This window comes from Equus quagga, chromosome 10, assembly GCF_021613505.1.
Source record: "Equus quagga isolate Etosha38 chromosome 10, UCLA_HA_Equagga_1.0, whole genome shotgun sequence".
NCBI lineage: Eukaryota > Metazoa > Chordata > Mammalia > Perissodactyla > Equidae > Equus > Equus quagga.
The window spans coordinates 25,118,455-25,138,052 of NC_060276.1; the positions used below are offsets into that span (position 1 = coordinate 25,118,455).

A 19,598-nucleotide genomic window follows, 5' to 3' on the forward strand; every position below is an offset into this window, starting at 1 on the left:
GAATTGGGTATATTTCTGAGAATTTCTAGGTTTCCCAATTTCTTGCAATACAGAATTCATGTTGCACACAGTTAAAAACTTTATTTTTGTGGAGGGGTGTGTGTGTGTTCATCTGTGTGTGCGCACACATGCATGTACTTATGTGTAATCAAGTTTTGGGGGGGCTTTTATTGGGAGAATTAAGCAATACTTTCCTTAGAGAAAGAAATCTTTGAGTATTGCAATAATATATTATTTTCTTTGTCTCATCAATTTCATAAGTAATATTAACTTAAGACATGAATAAACCTTACAGTTTAGAAAAGCTTGAAGTGTCATTTAGGGCATTATACCCAGCAAGAGTACCTTTTGGACAAACACTTTTATGACTGTTTCTCATTCTCTTGCTCTTTGTTATTAATAAACATTTTGTCTATTTCAGTTGATCATCAACTTTTAAACATTGAAATTTTAAAGAATCTTCTTCTGCATTGCTATGGCAGTATTTCTGAGCCAGCTGAATTGAAAATATTTGATGGTGTTAAAAAATAAGTGTTTCTTTAATGCTCAAACTGATGGTCATCTTTTTTCATGTATTCCTTTGAATACCAAAGGGGGATTTCCTTGTGTAAAAATATTTGACTTTTGACTCATTATTCTTTTCATTCCTAAGGTATATCTAGAATTGTGTAGTTTTGTAATGAGTTATATTCAATATTATCCTGCCTAATACTTTTAATGTCTTAAACGTAAGCTCGTAGCACAGTTATTAATGCCGTAAAGTTCGGTATCTGATTACTCCCTTAATATTTTCTTTTGTAATGGATTTTCATATTTACAACTTAAGTAAATAAAGTTCTCTCGTAATTATTTAGAGTTAGTACATCCTTGATCTTTGGCTGTTTTATTGCCTGTGGGCCTTTTGGCAGAGAAAGAACAGGCAGAGAACATCAGTTCATCATTTTTCAGTCTTTGAGTTGTTTCATCATCCTCAGCTGACTATATGGTTTTCTGAGCTATTTAGAACCAGTAAGGCAAATTCCACAGTCAGTTATGATTATTTGATAGAAATTAGAGTGCTTTCAGAAGTAGGTAATATGCAGCCTTTACATTTGTGATAATAATTTAGCATAATCTATGCATGGTGTATGCTGAGGCAGAAAAGACTAGTAAAGTCATGGCTAGGTTTTATTTTATACTTTTGCTCACTGTCATCGATTGCTTATCAGTGGATGGAAAAACTATTTAAAATTTTCATGACTGTGTAGAGGTTTGTATTTTTTTACAGTAGAGAAAGTCCAGTCACTATTTTTCACATATGGTCTCTTGTAATGGTGGTTATAGGTCTTCACAATAAAGCTATAAAAAGGAATTGTAGTTGTGAATTTACTGAGTCGTCTCAGTTGAGGCAGGAATGAACTGATTGAGTTTAAATGATAATTTTTATAAGGCCAGGAATTGAAGTGTTTGCATAATTTGTGCTATGTTCTTTTATTTTACCTCTCATAATCCAGACAGCTGACCAGTTTTGACTTTGGGTCTAACTACCAATTGTCTTTCATTAAATAAACAATCAAGCAAATGGTGCCAATACTGGAAAACTAATAATCTTTAGTAATATTGCCTTAATTTAACAGCTCTACCTTAATCATACTCCTCTACCACTGTCCAAGAGTAAGGAGAGAGAAATGGACAAGAAAGATTTGGACAAGTCGAGGGAAAGATCCAGAGAAAGAGAGAAAAAAGATGAAAAGGACAGGAAAGAGCGGAAAAGGGTTTGTAATTTTTTTAAAACTAGCTTGGAAAGCTCATTATCGTGTACAGTAGCGTGTTTGTTGCCTTTTATAAAGTACTAGTTTGTTGCATGGCAGTCTGTTATTTAGTGTTTTAACTGGTATTTTCACCCTAAAGTGCATTTGAATCTTCTGCAGTGATAAGGATCTTCAGCCTAATAATCTCTACCAGCTCTGCTTGTCTTTCATGTCATTTTACCAAGTGTGTGAGACTGCTGCAGATATTCTCCAGTGCTAGTTAGCTGTGCCCTTCTTATATAAAAGTAGTACTTTAAAACAAAAAACATAAACCCTTGATCATTGTAGTTCACAATTCTTGGTTCTAGGATCACTCAAACAGTGACCGTGAAGTGCCACCGGACTTAACCAAGAGGCGAAAAGAGGAAAATGGAACAAGTAGGTAGACTTATCAATACTTTCCAAGCAATCAACAAACTGAATTGGAAAAGGCTTTTATGATTCTTTTTTATAATTTTAGTGGGGGTTTCAAAACACAAAAGTGAAAGTCCATGTGAGTCTCCTTATCCAAATGAGAAAGACAAGGAAAAAAATAAGTCAAAATCTTCAGGCAAAGAAAAAGGCGGCGATTCATTTAAATCAGAAAAGATGGATAAAATCTCCTCCGGTGGCAAAAAGGTAAATTAGGAAAACAAAAGAACAATATGCTTTTTCTTAGAAAATCAGCCCTTTGAAAATTTAGCAAATACTGTGATTTTTTGTAGTCAAATAGTCTTTTGTTAATTATTTGGGGGTGGGAAAAGGGAAGCATTGGAGGAGGGCAGGTTACCTGGGGAATTTGAGCCAGTTTAGTCCCAGATTACTGGGAGGGTAGAATTAGTTTACTCCTGAAATTCCTTTCCTCTCCATTCCACTCCCGCCTACTTCTGTTCATTGAGTTTCTGCCTCTCATTTTGTGTTTTCTGCCCCCCCCCGCCCGCCCATGATGCTTTTAGTTTCTTTTCATTCATGAGATTTAAATAGTCACATTTTCTCCCTGATGATTACACTATCATAAAGTCTTTATTGTTAATTTTAAACATTTTTGTAACATTTTCTCCTAATAAACTTATGTGTTTGCAAGTTTGTATTTGGTTGTCAAATTTAGTGTGCATTCTCTTAATGGATAACATTCAAAATGCATCTCATGCATCTGCCATAAAGTAAGCAAGTCATTACTAAAGTATGAAGTGTTTATGAAGCATTATTATGGTATATATTCAAAATATATGTCATATATTTATAGTTCTTAAAAGCAGTTTTAGAAAATTATAAAGTGATAGTTTTAAAATTTCTGTATGCTTTAAAAGAGACACTGCTCCTTTTAACTAAGTATTTTGTTAATTGAGGTAAAATTCACATAACATAAAATTAAGCGTTTTAAAATGTACAATCCAGTGGCATTTAGTATATTTACAGTGTTGTGCAATCATCATCTCTAGCTAGTTCCAAAACATTTTCATCACCCCAAAGTTCAACTGCATACCCTCTAAGCAGTCATTCCCCATTTCCCCCTCCCTTTAGCCCCTGGCAACTACTAATCTGCTTCTGTCTCTCTGGATTTACCAATTTTGGATGTTTCATATAAATGGAATTGTATAATAATGTGGCCTTTTGTGTCTGATTTCTTTCACTTAGCATATTGTTTTTGAGATTCTTCCATGGTATAGCATGTATCAATACTTCATTTCTTTTTATGGCTGAATAATATTCCATTGTGTGAATATACCATATTTGTTTATCGATTCATTAGTTGATGGACTTTTGTGTTGTTTTCCACCTTTTGGCTATTGTGAATAGTGGTACTGTGAACATTTGTGTGCTGCTATGAAGTGTTTGTTTGAATACCTACTTTCAGTTCTTTTGTGTGTGTACCCAGGAGTAGAATTTCTGGATTATATGGTAATGCTATGTTTAGCTTTCTGAGGAACTGCCAAACTGTTTTCCACAGCGACTGCACAGTTTACATTTCTACCTGCAATGTATGAGGGTGCCAATTTCTCTACATCCTTGCCGATACTTGTTATTTTCTGTTTTTGTTTTGTTTATTATAGCCATCCTAGTGGGTGTGAAGTGGTATCTCCTTGTGGTTTTGATTTTGCATCTCCTTAATGACAAATGACATTGAGCATCTTTTCATGTGCTTGTTGGTTATTTGTATATCTTCTTTGAAGAAATCTATTCAGATGCTTTGGCCATTTTTTAATTGGATTGTCTGTCTTTTTGTTGCTCAGTTGTAAGAATTCTTTATATAGTCTGGATACTAGATCCTTATGAGATATATGATTTGCACATATTTTCTCCCATTCTGTAGGTTGTCTTTTCGCTTTCTTGATAGTGTTCTTTGATGCATGAAACTTCTTACTTTTGATGAACTCCATTTTTTTTCTTTTGTTTCTTGTTCTTTTGGTATCATATTACCTAAGTTTTTGAAGAAAAATTTGTAACTGGCAGGTGATGAAAAGGGATTTTGAGCTGATTTGTATATTTGGTTTTCCATTCCCCAACTAATTCCATCATTTCTTACAGGAGTCCAGGCATGATAAAGAAAAGATAGAAAAGAAAGAGAAACGAGACAGTTCAGGAGGAAAGGAAGAGAAGAAACAATATCCTTTTCATCTTATTGATGTTTTTAATCAGTGTAATGGAAAGCTTTGATACTGGTCAGGTTTAGAATTGTCCCCTTATAGTATGTGGTCTAAATTATTAAGGGCTTATTAGTTTTTAAATGATCTCTCCAGTTAACCCTCTCAAATGTACCAAATATGGAAGTGGGAGACTTTTTTTTTTTAAACTTCCGTGGTGACTCAGGTTGTTTTATGCCACCAAGGGATTTAGAGTCCCTTGGGCTGGGGTCATGGGGAATAATAGAAGGGCAAGAAGATGCTGCAGATGAGCAGAGCTGGTAGAGTTTGAGGCTCCCAGGCTGGTCAGAGCCAATTACGCCTGCAGGCTGAGAGATTGTACTAAAAGATGAGACACATTCTTTTTTTTCCAAAGTTGTTTTTCCTTAATTTGTCATCTACTCATAAGTCCTCGGACAAGCACAGATAATGAAGACTTTCAATCAAGGTGAGTGTTCTCTCACCTACTTTTCATTTAAAGATATAAATATAAAATGGGATCTGAAAATGTTGAAGCAACTAGATCCATTTTTGTAAGATACATTTTAGAATTTTTCTTCTAAATATAATGACCAGGTCTTTGGGTATAGCTGCAAAACAAAATTCACAGTGATTTTTTTTTTTGGTTAGGAAGATTTGCCCTGAGCTAACATCTATGCCAGTCTTCCTCTATTTTTTGTATGTGGGATGCCTCCATGGCATGGCTGATGAGTGGAGTAGGTCGGCATCTGGGATCTGAATGTGCAAACCTGTGCCGCCAAAGTGGAGTGTGCGGAACTTTAACCACTTGGCCATGGGGCTGGCCCAAGATTCACAGTTATTTTTAAGCTCTTTTTGTTTTAAGCTTGCTGATTAGACACGTGTTGTTTTTTTTTTTTTAAGCACCAAAATGTATTTAAGAACATCTGGCTTTCTCTTCACCATTCATTCCAATCTTCTCTGGATAATTACCTTTTTTAGGTACCTATAGCCTTGTAGGTGGTGGTCGTATCTGCATTTTACAGGGGAAGGAAACTGGGACTCTGGGAGGTTAAGTTGAAGAGGGTGACAGAGTTATTAGCTGACAGAGCCAATACTGAAACATAGGTCTTCTTGCCCTTTTAGTGTTCTCTGTTCTTCTTTTTTGCCTTTTCATGCAGACATGTTATCTAGAGATTTTTGTGCCTCTTTTTCTATGACTGCCCATGTTTTGCGAAGCCAAAAAATATGGTCTATGGTTTTAGTTCTGGAATTTAAAATATGCAACTTTGTTTTCAAGGTATACCTTAATGTGAGGTTTAAAAAGTGTTTTAATCATCCTAAATAAATTGTATGTAGACAATAGCCGCTCAATCTCAGTCAACAGAGTGTTCAGAACCTAATATAGTCCTTTTTGGGCACTCAGATCATCATCTGAATAGTTACTGTTCGGTGATGCCTTAGGATTATTGAGTTATATAGGAGAATTTGCTCTCTACATTTAATGATTCGAGATGACTGTGTTTGAAGTTATTGACTCTTTTTTCATAGCCCGTCTTCTTCCGTATTAGCTGTCACTTCTTAATGATATCAAGTAAACTTGCTTTCTATACTCTCCTCCTAATATTATTTGCTGCTTCTAATCTTTTATGAGACCAGATAGATAAATAACCAAGACTGTTTACAGTTGTTTAAATTGAGAGTCAAAAAGATCTGAGAGCCTGGTCTGTATGAGGGTGTGAGCTCTAGGGTATGGATTTTGTCATATTTATTTTGACTGCAAAGCAGGGATTTGAGGTTGCCAGATAGGTAACTTCCTGACAAATTGTATGCTTTTTCTGCTGTGTTATTCTGTGCTTGTTATGTAAGTAGTAGAGTAAGTAAATGCGTGTAGAATTTAGTAGTTTCTTTTAAATTAGAAAGATTATAAAAGAAATATTAATTGTCCATTCTTCAATTCTAGCCATCTCCTGCCCCCACAACTAGCTGTCTGCCCTAGTGAAATATAGACTCTTAATCTTTCTTCTTTTTTTCATTCTTCACCTTAACATTCTTTTAGTTTGGCATTTTGCTTTTTACTTCTTGCTTTCACGTGATCTCCTTATTAAAGAAAACAAAAAAAACTCTACCACTTAGACCTTCATTAGGAATGGGCCAACAATTGTCACTGACAACTTTCTCTGTGATTTTATACATCTCTCCTACTTAGTACGTAAATTTTATTCCTTGGTATGTGAAGGTTATGTTACAGATTTCTTTTGAGTTCTTATTCACACAGGCCGTGGGTTTGTACTTTACTTCTCTGTTTAAACTCTCAGGACCAAAGCCATGAAAAGAGTGGCCTGGATGTTAGATGTTAAACTGGTGGTTTTGTAGCAAAGCTTCTAAATTCAGATATCCTTTTAAGATGCGTTTAGCTTGATGATCATCCTGTTCAATTTCTTGTTGACAGCTATGTACTATACTTTCTTCTTGGGTAGACTCTTAATTTTGTGAGGCTCTGGTTGACTTTTCCTTTTTCTGGCTGTTCTGCGTGCCTCCTTTTGGTTGTCTTCTAGGGTTGGTCAGGTCTTTCTCTTCTTCCTTTTCCTTCAGAGGTCTCATCATTTCTGATTGGCACCATTTACCTTTAGGCTACTTCAAATCTGCTGCGCCCTGCTCCCATTTTTATTTATTTTACATTCTTCAGAAAAGAGAGCTGATACATATGTCACATTTCCATGATTCAAAGATGTCATTAATTCTAAGATTCATTGTTGATTTCTAGAACTGATTTTTGAGAAGGATGGATAGAGAAATGACATTGATTTGTAAGAAACATTAAAATGATCACACTAGAATTAAGAAAATACAGTATATAAATGTGACCCAGATTAAATTCCTTCCAAAGTCTTTTGTCTTCTTTTCCTGTCTCATCACTTTTAGTTGTAAAATCCTTTCTGCATGTTCTCTGTATCTTCTTATTGTTAAAGTAGTCTTTATCCAAATTCATCTTATCTCGCCTTGATTTAGTCTCTTGAACACTACTGCTTTGCCTTTAACCTTTTCCCTTAGTTTAATCTTTAAAAATGCCTATATTAAATTTTTCCTCTTAAAACCGTCCCTTAGCTTCTCAATTTTAATTTGATGTATGTGGTCCTCAATTCATGAATGTTCAGCTCAGCTAACTTTGGAGAGTCCTTTTGTGAAACTGAGATGTGCTCCCAGACTTTGAGAAGTTCAATCTTTTTGGACTTTGATTTTTGATTCTTGATTTCAGAGAACATTAGCAGTTAGCTGTATTCTATCCATATGTATTTATAGTATACTACATTCGTGTTCTAATCCTCCACTCCATCGAGGCCTAATATATTTTGCAGGTCCCTCTCTTACCTCCAGTCTCATACTTAACTCTTTTATCCTTTAAACCTAAGGTTGCAAATTCTCAGCCTTTGGGCGGAATGCGGCTTGTTAGGTGTACCTTCTTGGCCTCACATGATATTTAACATTTTTTAATTGATTGCCTTTAAAAATCAGAAGAGGTGACAAAATCCAAATTTCAGTTTCTCTTGAAGAATTGGAACATCTGGCAATGTTGTGTCCTGATTTCTCCATGGCAGCAATCAGTTAGACCTGCCTAGGTGCTGTCGCCCTTATTATAGTGAGTGGATCTTATAGTTTACCTGTCAGTCCCCACCCAGCTTACTTCATTTGTTTCCATTATATATTAGCCCCTGTAAACAATTGATTTGGTAATTCCTGCTCTGAGTCTTTTTTCTTGAGTCCATACTGACGTCCTGAGTGCTTAACGATTGCTTATTTTAAGAATGTGTTGCCGTGTTGAGGCATAGTTCTAGATAACTGGTAGGATGTGTTGGAGTAGGGAGTGTTCAATTAAGTTTCTTTGTCATTAGTTTCCCATTGCTTACGTGTGTGCGTTTCGGCTTGCCTACGGAGTCGCAGTCACTGATTCACATGTATATATGAGTATGTTACATATCACTCTCCTTAGTTTGTGATTTTGTTGAAGGCAGTAACTTCATCCCTTTTTCTAATCAAACAGCCAAGTACTTTTCTTTATTACCTGCTGTGTTTCAGATACTTTATTAACTTCACATGGAGGGCTATGTACAGAATTATTAAGTATATCTCTTTGGGACTGATGAGAAACAGGATTGACTTTTTTGCCCTCAAAAAAAGGTTCAGTTTATTTACAGCATTTGATGGTATACTTACTGTTTAAGAAGACGTTGCTTTATGTACTGCAACATAATTTTGATAGTGGGTTTTTTATTCTTTCATTTGAGTCTGTATGTAGTGATCATTAAATGTGTATGAGTTAGGAGATTGAAATGATAGACACAAACTGTTTTTCTCTTCATTACCATCCTTTATACTCTTTAAAAATACTGGGTGTGAGTTCTGTGTGCTGATATTCGTAGACACCAAATAGTTGGAGAGAATAGGAGGAATTTTCTGTTTTCTTTCTTCCACTTAAGGTAGACCAAATATTCACTAAGGTGCTGTGCTGTTTTTTTATTTGGACATAGGCCTGAGCACTTACAAAAGGCTCTCATGCCACATTTACCCCTGAATATGACTACCCCTACACACACGTTTATCCTGAGAGGCGTCCCTGGGTGCGCTAAGATTCAGTTCAACAGAATCCCAGTTTTACCTCTGTGTTACATTTTATCCGCATTGAACATCTCAGCAATTGTGTTTGCTGTCATAAGAATTCCTAGGTAGCAATATAAGGGTACATGAAAGAGTAAAGTGAAATTAGGATGGCTGTCCCTATATCTTTCTCCTGTAACTTCTTTCTTCATAAGTGTTCATTTGACTTTTTAACTGTCAACTTCATCCATATATATGTCTTTCTACTTGTGGGAGGTGGTGTGTGTGTGAACTAGGATCATAAAGTCCTGGCAGCTTCAGACACTGGTCGGGAACCAAATGAAGAGAACTAAATTCTGGGAGGCCTGCTTTGAGGTGAAGATACTGAACCAAAAATAATCTATTAATTTGGTGGGCTTGTATTTGTAGTTTCTCTGAAGAAGTTTTGTTGCCATCAAGAAGGCTCTTTTATGAAGAATATATAAACTATTGAAACATTTCTTAGGACCTTTTTAGTGAGTTTGATCATAAAATTAGAAAGTGTGTGTGTGTTTATAAAGGCATGCCTCTGATAAGAAGGCTGATTTTATATTTGTGTTTCTTCTCTACTTTGACCACCAGTCTAGCTACTCTTTTCTCCAGACCACACTGCTTTTCAAACTTGCTTCTTGCTGTCACAGCTCTCTATAAAATAACACTATTTAAAATCAGCTGCCTCAACTCTGAGAAGGTGCTCTTTGAGTGCGTTTCAGGCATAGTTTTCTGATGCCCTGACAAAGGAGGAGAGCATGGCGGGAATATAGGTAAAGGACAACCTTACTCATACAGCAGGGCCTATTTCTGGCCACCCAAAAAAAGAAAAGAAAAAGAAAAACCCCAGGATGTCCAGATAATCCCCAGTAGAAAGTTATGTTTACAAATATAATTTTGTCTTAGCAGAATGGAAGGCCATCTTTTCTGGAATGTGTCCTGCAAACATGATATTACCAATGCAATTTATAGTACCAATAGAGTAGAGGTATCTAGGATGGGAGACAGCTGATTCTGAACTGAGCCTGAAGTGGAAACTCTTTGAGAAACAGTCAACAGTCCTAGATGTGAAAAAGATAGATCTGTGTGAACTCTTGCATTTTAGAGCCTGTGCTTTTTTATTTATAATGGTTAAAGTGGCACATATTTTAAAAAAATAGTTAATAAAAAATAACGTTTAGAATAAAGTTAATGTGAAGGAAATAGTACTCTGCTGGAAGATAGAGTCCTGAAGGCTGAGTTTGGCACTGTTTCATCACTATGTGACTTTCTTCTTGATGGCAGTTCTTTCTGAAGTTCACTGAACTTGGGACTGTTTTCAAGTTTGTAATCCCAACACTTCAGCATTATTTTATAAATATGCCTTGGACACTGCTGAGAGACTGACATCAAGTATCTTCTTTCCATTTGCTCTTGTGCTTGCTGATTTGTCATTCCAGGGTATGGACAGACCCCTAAGCTGAAGGTCTCCCAGAGGAGGATGCCAAAGCTCCATGCGTCACTCTCAGAACGATATCTCCCATAATTAAGAGCTTCTGGTGCTGTCCATTTAATGGGAATCTGCTTTAAGTCAGAAGATGAATACACACCACCATCCTCTTGACGAGACATTCCAAAGTCACTGATTTTCAGAACATTATTTTCACCTCCAGGCAATTTCTTGCAGCAAGGTCCTTGTGTATACAATTTTTACTCGAGATTCGCCATCCAGAAGCAGCATCTAATGAAAATTTCACTAACTGTTTTAGTTCATCCTTCTTTCTCAGAAAGGAGAGGAAATCGCCTCCTGGAACCAGTTCCTTAATGATGTAGATAGGCTGTATTTGTGTGCGAACTTCTATAAGTTTGAAAATATTGGGATGATTATATTGCTTGAGGATTTTGGCTTCTTGTAAAAATTTCAATTTCAGTTCCTGGGAAAGATCATCTTTACATGTTTTAACAGCAACAGCAGTTTTATCCTTTAATGTGCCCTAAAATGCATCATCAAAATTTTCCTTGTCCGGTACTTCTACTGTGACATCTTTATGATTGAGAACCCACTTCTTATTCTAGGTATGGCCATACTGATACCATGATACTCTTTATTGGAACATTGACTTTTTCTGCAATTTAAAAAATTGAGAGAAAATTCACAGAACAGAAAATTTGCCCTTTTAAAGTGGTTTTTATTAGCTATGTTGTAACCATCATCACTAATTTCAGAACATTTCCATCACCCCAAAAAGAGACCCCACACCTGTTAGCAGTCACTCCTAATTCTCGCCTTCCCCCAGCCCCTGGAAACAACTAGTATACGTTCTGTCTCTCTGGATTTGCCTGTTTTGGACATTTCATAAAAATGGAATCATGCAATATGTGGCCTTTTGTGTCTGGCTTCTTTCACTTAGCATCATGTTTTCAAGGTTCATCCATGTTGTAGCATGTATCAGAACTCATTTCTTTTTGTAACTGAATAATATTCCATTGTATGATTATGTACCACGTTTTGTTTATCCATTCATCAGTGATGGACAGGAACAATGATTTTTAAGTGTTAAAATTGTAAGTTCAATATTAGTGTATCAACAGTTATAATTGGTAATGTCAAGATTATACATGGTGTGAACAGAACGCTGTATAGAAATAATATGTAAATTATTTGTCAGCATTTCATGCAAGTGTGGTTATTTTCTAAGGCCCTTCTAGCTCTGGTTTTATGAAATATGTGAATGTAGTATTTTCATCAATAAAGTTTAATGCGTTAAGCATTAGTTTAAAATTTGAATGAGAACAATGTTAGGCAGATATGAAGTTATTTGCCACATGTTGTAATGATCATGTTTTGAATTTATTTCAATATGCAGTATTTGAAAAATGTCAATACATAAAGGAAAGGAAATGAGTGTAATTAAGTCAATATATTTTTAAAGCAATTTTTATAATTTAGCAGACCTTGCATCTTGATATAAGTCGCTATTAAAATTGTGTCCCTATGAAAAATGTGATGTCATTTTTCTCTCTTTTTTTGTTGATCATGTAAAATCAGTTCCTTTTCATTGCTGTGTGTTCTGTTTACTTTTGAAAAGCTGTTGCTTGCCCCTGTGGAATGTTTTACTTGTTTCTATTTCATTCTTTCCTCCCTCCTCTCCCCCTACCTCTCCCTCTCTCACAGACAAAATGTTCAATGGTTTTTGTTAAGTCGTCATAGTGTGCCTATCTTTAATGGTTTCTAAGAGCAGGAAATAAGAAATCCAGAAATATTTCATCCTTATCCCGGGACTTACTTCAAGTCTCTGTTATTGACAAAACTCATTGATTTTTCTTTCTTTCTTAAATCTTGGCTTCCTGCTCTTTTCCTCCTCCTCTCCTTCCCTCTCCTTTCCTTCCCCCTTTACCTCCCGCCTCTCCTTTCCCCCTTCCTTCTTTTCCTTCTTCCTTTCTTATCTAGCAATATAATCACTTTGTTTCTTTCAGGTGAGATTGGAATGAAATTGTTCAGCTGTGACCAGAAATTTATTTTCCTGAGTAGATTGCTGAGAATTGTGAATGAAGAGGGCCCATTTGCATCTCCTTAAATTATTCAGTTACCTGCTGTATTGCTCCATGCCGAAAACTTAAAATTGTTGAGTTGTGCATTATTGTATTTAACTTGTTGCTTAGTTTCTACATGTTTATTTTCAGTAAATGGCTGAAAGTGTTAACTATTCCATATTTTTAGCACAATGTGCTGCATACAGTTCCCAAGAAGCAAATAAGGTTACATGTGTACAGAATTTCACTTTAGGTTAACTAAATATTGCCTGGGTTTAGTTGGTTTTTTTGTTTGTTTTTTTGATCTGAAATGCTTCGTTTTTATTGTTTGAAACTGAAAATAAACAATTATTGAACCATTTTGAATTTACCTCATTTTAAAACTCAGTTTTAATTTATTATTTGGCCTGTTTTTAATATTAGTCACTAAAAACAGAGTGGGAGCAGTGTCTTATGCAATGCTTAGGAATCATTTTATACAGTACTTGTATGACATTAAAACCTGTTTAAAAAAGAAAAAGGTACCAGCACTCCCTTGTCCCTTGCCATTTTTTCTTGTAATTATGTTAGACACATCTAAGGAGGGGGCATCAAAGTTAAAGGAGTTTTGTATTGCTGAACTTTCGTCTGGAAAAGTTTCACAGTGACATTTTTAAAAGAAAACTTTTTTATCTACTGAATTCTACCAGTGTAACCTTTTTTCTAAATAAACAATAGTTTTCTCAAATGATTGTATATCGTTGTGTATATTGTTGCTTATTCAAAATAACTTAGCAAAGATATTTCAGTAAGGTTCCTAGCTATTTATTCTTATTTCTGTCTTAGTCCATGGGCTACAGTGTTTTCAAATGACATCTTACCCAATGATATAAAAAATCCTATTTGGTCACCTTTGCACCTGGGGTAAACAGTGGCTGATATCATGCCTAGAATTATCCTTTTACTCTTCAGTTCCTTGGAACCAATGATGCATATGCAAATTAAAGTTTTTTAGGGAATCACAATAAAGGCCATAATTTTTTTAAAGGATTGAGAAATGCTGAGCATATTTTAGAATTGTCAAAGGGATATAAATGTTGATGCCCCTTTTCAGATAACTGTAATTTGCAGCAATTGATGAGCACAATATTTATGGGAGAGTGATCCATTCAATGACTGTTGAGCACCCATTGTGTGCCTGGCGTAAAAAGAAAGGATACATTATTAGAATGATTTTGCCATTGAGAAAATAACTATAGTTCACCTCAAAATCATTTGTCTGAAACATATCCGAGAAGAGCTTTCCAGTTATGTTGTAATCACATTTTAAAGATTACATGATTGTTTGAACTAGAAAGTTCCCTACTAAATGTCAGTATCTCTTCTCCCTGTCCCCTAAATTCTTGAACACAGGTGGTCTTTGGTTGTGGCCTTGCTAGAAATGCATCGAGGATGGAAAATATTTTGCATAGTTAAATCCAAATTTAGTAATTTATGTTGGAAGTAGGAAATCTGTATTTATGTAATGATAGCTATTTTTGAGCATCTACTCTGTTCTAGGTATGAAGGAGTATTAAGACCTAACTCCTGTACCTAGGGTGCTTCCAGTCTAGCTTGAGAAATAAGGGCCAAATGAGTGCTATTGGTACTCAGCAAACTTTCTGTAAAGGGCCGGATAGTAAATATTTGATGCCTTGTGGGCTCTGTGGACCCGTTGCAACTCCAAAGCTCTGCCATTATAATGTGAAAGTAGCCACAGACGATACGTAGATGAATGGGCGTGATCAAGTTCCAGTAAAACTTTATATACAAAAACCTATAGAGAATCCTATAGATTTATTCAAAAAATATTTGAACACCTCTTGTGCACCAGAGGTACAGCCTTGAGTGAAACAAAGTCCCTGCCCTCATGGAACTTCCATTCTAGTGGCCAGTGGAGGCAAACAAATATTTAATGTTAGGTGGAGGGAGGTCCTTTGAGGAAAAATAAACCTGAGTAAGGAGGTTGGGTGAGGTAGGGCTTTCTGCTTTACATACAGAGTGACCATGTGGAGTCAAGATGTGCAAAGCAGGATATTTTGAGGCAGTTATCATAGTATGAATATTTTATTACTAATGTGAGCAGGAGCTATCCCTAATCCCCCACCCATCTTTCAACCTTTTACATGAAAATCATCTAATGTGTAGGATTTCTCAGGACCTAAGCTTTGAGCTGTAGTGACTAATGTCTAAGCTTACTGTTCTCTAGAAAGGAGATCTTTAGGCTCATAAATGTACTTGGAGGTTATCTATGGACACCCCAAAAATCGAATGCAAGTTTGTGGTATGGGCATTTTTCCAGGTCTATAGCGTTCACCCAATTCTCAAAAAGATGCATCTAAGGTGGCAAGTTTGTTTTCCTGGGTTTTGTTCCAAAGAACTCTAAAACCTTTATAAGTAACCCTGAACCTGTCTGTCTCGAGCTGGTGAGAAGTTGGAAGACAGTCGTCCATGCGTCTACCTTGTCTTAAACGGTAAGGACAAAAGTTAGAACATCTTGCCTTGCCTCGTCAGATGATCTACAAGTGATTTGCAGTTTATTGTTGGTAAGTCACTGGTCCATGGTATAGACCACTTTCTATTTCAAGGAAGCACTTTAGCCAAGTTTGGGTGGAAATCCTAGTAGTCTTATTCTTTCCCCAGCAATTATGTAATTGTTTTATTTCTACCCAACCACGTTCCAAAAAGGATTTATGAAAAAGCATTCAGTATTTAAACAATAAATGGAGACCAGCCCAATGGCGTAATGGTTAAGTTCAGTGCACTCCACTTCAGCAGCCCGGGTTCATGGGTTCGGATCCCAGGCATGGACCTACACCACTCATCAGCCATGCTGTGGTGGCATCACACATAAAGTAGAGGAAGACTGGCATAGATGTTAGCTCAGGGCTAATATTCCTCAGCAAAAATAAATGAGAAAATTTGATTTCTGGGTGAAATTAATACCCTAAATAAGGTTAATACCCCAAAATGTTGTGTACACTGGGGCTATGAATTGGCTCTGAGTAACCTGGCAGGCCACACAGAGAAGGTAATGTGGTGAATTACAGGAATTACAGTGTCCAAATAAAAAGCTAGTCTTAGTGGAGAAGAACATTTTCTGGCAGTGAAGCCTGAAAGAAACTTCTTTGCAAAGATAAGAAGAACCTTATCTTTTCAGTAAATAAAACAAGGAGATGTATCTTGTAATGACCCTGAATGTTAGCTGATGGCCACCACTTCAACTCATTTCAGTAAGGATATTTCTACAATGACACCAAAATATGAGGTCCAGACACCCAGGTCTCTGATAATTTGGTTCAATCCAGGAAAACACTTGTGAATATTTGGGACAGGGTTCCTAAACTGGGGTTTATAATGGCCTTACTTCTTATAAGCATGTTTGTAAAGGTCAGAAAACTCATGTGACCATTGTTTGGTTCCCATGATATGAGTAACATAAACAAGATCTCGTTAGTTTAAAAGCTGTGCCCAGCCTTGGATTTCTTTTTCTAATTTTTATGGATACTGATCTCTAAGACTGCCTCGTAGGTAGATGAAGCTTATAATATTACAGCCATTTAATATTCTATCTTGTTTATCAGAAGCATGGTTTGAATGTTTAAATTTTTTAATTGAAGTAACATTTCTAGAGACACTGTCAGGGCCAAAGAAATATTGGGTCTGGAGTTGAGAATAAAAAGGAGCTGCTTAAAAGATACTAATTCATGCTAATTGAATACAGATTTTGTATTTATAGACAAATTGGACATGGTAATTAAGAATAACAGTAGAAGGGGTATTGGACATAGTAACTAAAGGAAGTGTGGCAACCTGAGAAGATAGACGTTAATGTAAGAATAATTGCTTTTTGTTTCTGATTCTTAGGTGTTGTTTTAAGCTCTAATGATCATTTCTACATGGGTTAGGCTAACAAAGCTTAATTTCCTTTGATATGTTTTTAAACGGAGGCGTTTAATGGGGGAAGAAGGAAAGGAGATTTTGATTGAGCACAGGGCATATAAAACTTGAGAAATGCATCATTGCAAGTCAGACATAGCCTTTATTTCAGGGATAGGAGCTAGAAAATGACCTAGTACTTAACCTCCGGCTTAGTCTGACCTCTGCTTTTTGTCCAATGACAGCTAGATGTCCTTGGACTTGACTATCAGACTGACGAAGTGCTACTATTAGCCCTGTCCCCACAAAATTTTAATCAGAATGATATTATTTGCTATATTTAAAGACTTCAGGATCCTAATTTCATGCAGTATATAGTGATACTTATCTCCTAGGGTTACATGTATCATCAGTATCAAAGGACATTTATGAATTGTAGTTAGATATGCCACTGCTAGGTACTATTATGCAGACTTCTTTTGTGCTTTCCAGGATAATTGATCCAAGACATCAGTAATACAAAAGATCATGCTTACAAGATATAAGCAGGAAATAAAAGGTCAAATGAATTAGGTATTCATACCATATGTATCTGGGGGCCAGTTCTATTTTAAGATGATGGTGAGTACTCAGGGTAAGAGTAACCTCAAACTTCTTGTGATTTGGGAAGTCTTGTTCTCAACAGGTTGATCTGGGAAGACTTCATGAAGGATTTGGATGTCGGGAAGCCAATCTGTTTCTACTGAGGCCTAGAGGGTGGAGGTCTTTTGGGGTCTGGTTTAACCCTAAGTTGGCACTAGGGGAGAGAGAATGTTGACCTTGGAATTCAGACCCATTCTGGTAAAATGCAGAATCCTTGAAGCCAGCCTGTTATCCTAGCCCAGGACTGGATCATCACATTTCAGAGGCAAATGCCTCCTACCTCTCTGCATACCGTTCCATGCTGCCTTAAGACTTTTTCCTTTTTTGGTCTACTTTCATGACTAAGCCTGACATCACCAATCTTTTTATTGCCTTAATCATTGTTAATCACATTTTTCATATGTTTACATGTAATTGAAAGGTTATTGCCTCTATGTCAAGATGGCTTTCCTTGTCTGTTTCCTCTGAGTGAGGATGAGCTCCATTTGCACTTCCTCACCTGGTCTTCACAATGCCCTTTTGTTAATTAAATCTGACAATACTTATAAAGCACATAAAGAGGACCTAGTACATGGGGAAATGTTAGCAATTGTTATTAGCAGTAATATTTATACCAGTAGTTTGCAAACTGGGAATCATCAGAATCAGAATTGGTTGGGAAACTTTAGTCTCCCCAACTTCAAATATCTGAATCAGATTCTCTTGGGGTGGGGGCCCGGAGTAGTTTTTAAAATAGTTCCTCAGGTGATTCTAATGTGGGGGTGATATCTGGGAATTGCGGAATTCAACCGCCCTGCACTCCTAGCATGTCTGTTCTTACCTCAGTTAGGGACAGAACCCGTCCAGAGGCTTCTTATTTCTGGGAGTGATAAGTATGTTAGGCCCCAGAGACAACCCATCCTTAGCAGAAAATGTTTCAAAAGCAAGAGCAGCAGCCTCTCTCTTGGGATCAGGGTTCGTCAACTCTGCCAGCCCATGCTGCTGTTGTTCACTCCAGCTCCCTGCCTTCTCCAGCCTACCTTCGCTCACCTTCCTGGGTCTAACCTCTTGTTAGCCTAGATGTGTACTGTCCACAAGCATCTACTGCCAAGGTAAGCAGTTTGGAGTTCAGAGCTGCTTTTGATGCCACTTATACCTTCTCCTTTAACTTTGTATCTGGAGTGGTTCACTTTTCTATGATCAGAGTTGCATTCAGGGCTGGGTTTTCTCCTCCATTCCTTACTTTTCCTTGCGTAATATCCTGATGTTGGTGAGGGGGTGGGGAGAGTTGCATAAACATTTAATAGTTCAATACTTTAAATTTCTCTCTAACCACCGCTCTTAGCTGCATCCTGCAAATTTGATATATGGTATTTTCATTTTCATTTGGCTCAGAATATTTTCGAACTTCTCTTGTGATTTATTCTTTGACCCACGTGTTATTTAGAAGTGGGTTGCTTAATTTCCAAATATTTGCAGATTTTCCAGATATCCTTCTGTTATTGATATCTAGCTTAGTTCTGTTGTGGTCAAAGAAAATACTTTGAATTATTTAAATCCTCTTAAATTTACTGAGACTTCTGTTATGGTACAGCAGCTGGTCTACCATGGTGAATATTTCACGTGCACTTGAAAAGAATGTGTCTTCTGTTTTTGTTGGATGTTGTGTACTATAAATGCCAATTAGGTCAAGTTGGTTGTAGTTTTCCAAGTCTTCTATATCCTTGCTGATTTTCTGTGTGCTTGGTCTGTCAATTACTGAGAGAAGTATATTGAAATTTACAAATATAACTGTGGATTTGTTTTTTCTGCTTTTAGTTTTGTCAGTTTTTGCTTTATGTATTTTGAAACTGTGTGATTAGGTGCATGCACATTTAGGATTATATATTCTTGGTGAATTGATCCCTTTATCAAAATGAAATATTCTTCTTTCTCTCTGGTAATATTCCTCATTCTAAAATTTACTTTAATATGAACATAGCTTCTCCAGCTTTCCTTTGATTGATTGTGTTTGCATGGTATATTTTTTCCATCCTTTTCCTTTATATTGAAAACGGCTTTCTTGCTTTTTGATCCAATCCAACAATCTCTGGTTTTTAATTGGAGTGTTTAGACAATACATTTAATGTCATTATTGATATGGCTTGTTTAAATCTATTTTGCTATTTGTCCTGTCATCTCTTCCTTTTTTCCTCTTTTACTGCCTTCTTTTAGATGGATCGTGGCTCAGTTTCCTCATTGGTAAAATGGGGCTAATCATAAAAACCATTTCATAAGGTAGTCCTAAGGATTAAATGAGATAATTTATACAGTAGTGCTTGGCACATATTTATATAGAGCTCAATTTTTTTTAACCAAAGGATGGAGAACTCCTTGGGATATCTAGAAGGTTTTTGTTCTAGACCTGTTATGTACCTACATAGGCGAGGTAGGTAGTTGTGTACAGGTGTAGTTCGAGTGGGTGCTGAAAGGCCCAGCTTCCAAAATATCTCCCCTATTGGTTAGCTGTGGTGTGTGAAATTCTCACAATTAAGCACTTTACAGGGACTTCTGGAGATGTGCTTATCCGTTAAGCTAAAACATCATGGAG

The 19,598-nt window shown here is 36.4% G+C and overlaps 1 protein-coding gene and 1 pseudogene across 7 annotated transcripts in view; one reads left to right on the forward strand and one right to left on the reverse strand.

Moving 5' to 3' along the window:
• The window catches only part of THOC2 (THO complex subunit 2), a 100,856-nt gene extending 90,306 nt beyond the window's left edge, over nt 1–10,550 (forward strand). For 5 of the 7 annotated variants that reach the window (XM_046673018.1, XM_046673019.1, XM_046673021.1 and 2 more), the window contains exons 34-39: nt 1,617–1,754; nt 2,099–2,168; nt 2,251–2,408; nt 4,299–4,375; nt 4,796–4,841; nt 10,417–10,550. In XM_046673018.1, the coding sequence (XP_046528974.1) occupies nt 1,617–1,754; nt 2,099–2,168; nt 2,251–2,408; nt 4,299–4,375; nt 4,796–4,823 (471 nt within the window). In that variant the 3' untranslated portion in view covers nt 4,824–4,841; nt 10,417–10,550. Of the gene's footprint in view, nt 1–1,616; nt 1,755–2,098; nt 2,169–2,250; nt 2,409–4,298; nt 4,775–4,795; nt 4,842–10,416 lie in introns of those variants that run through there. The other 2 variants (XM_046673020.1, XM_046673022.1) reach the window with 2 other exon arrangements.
• Nucleotides 4,854–12,595, reverse strand: LOC124245936 (tyrosine-protein kinase Fer-like; annotated as a pseudogene).
• Nucleotides 12,596–19,598: the final 7,003 nt, after the last annotated feature.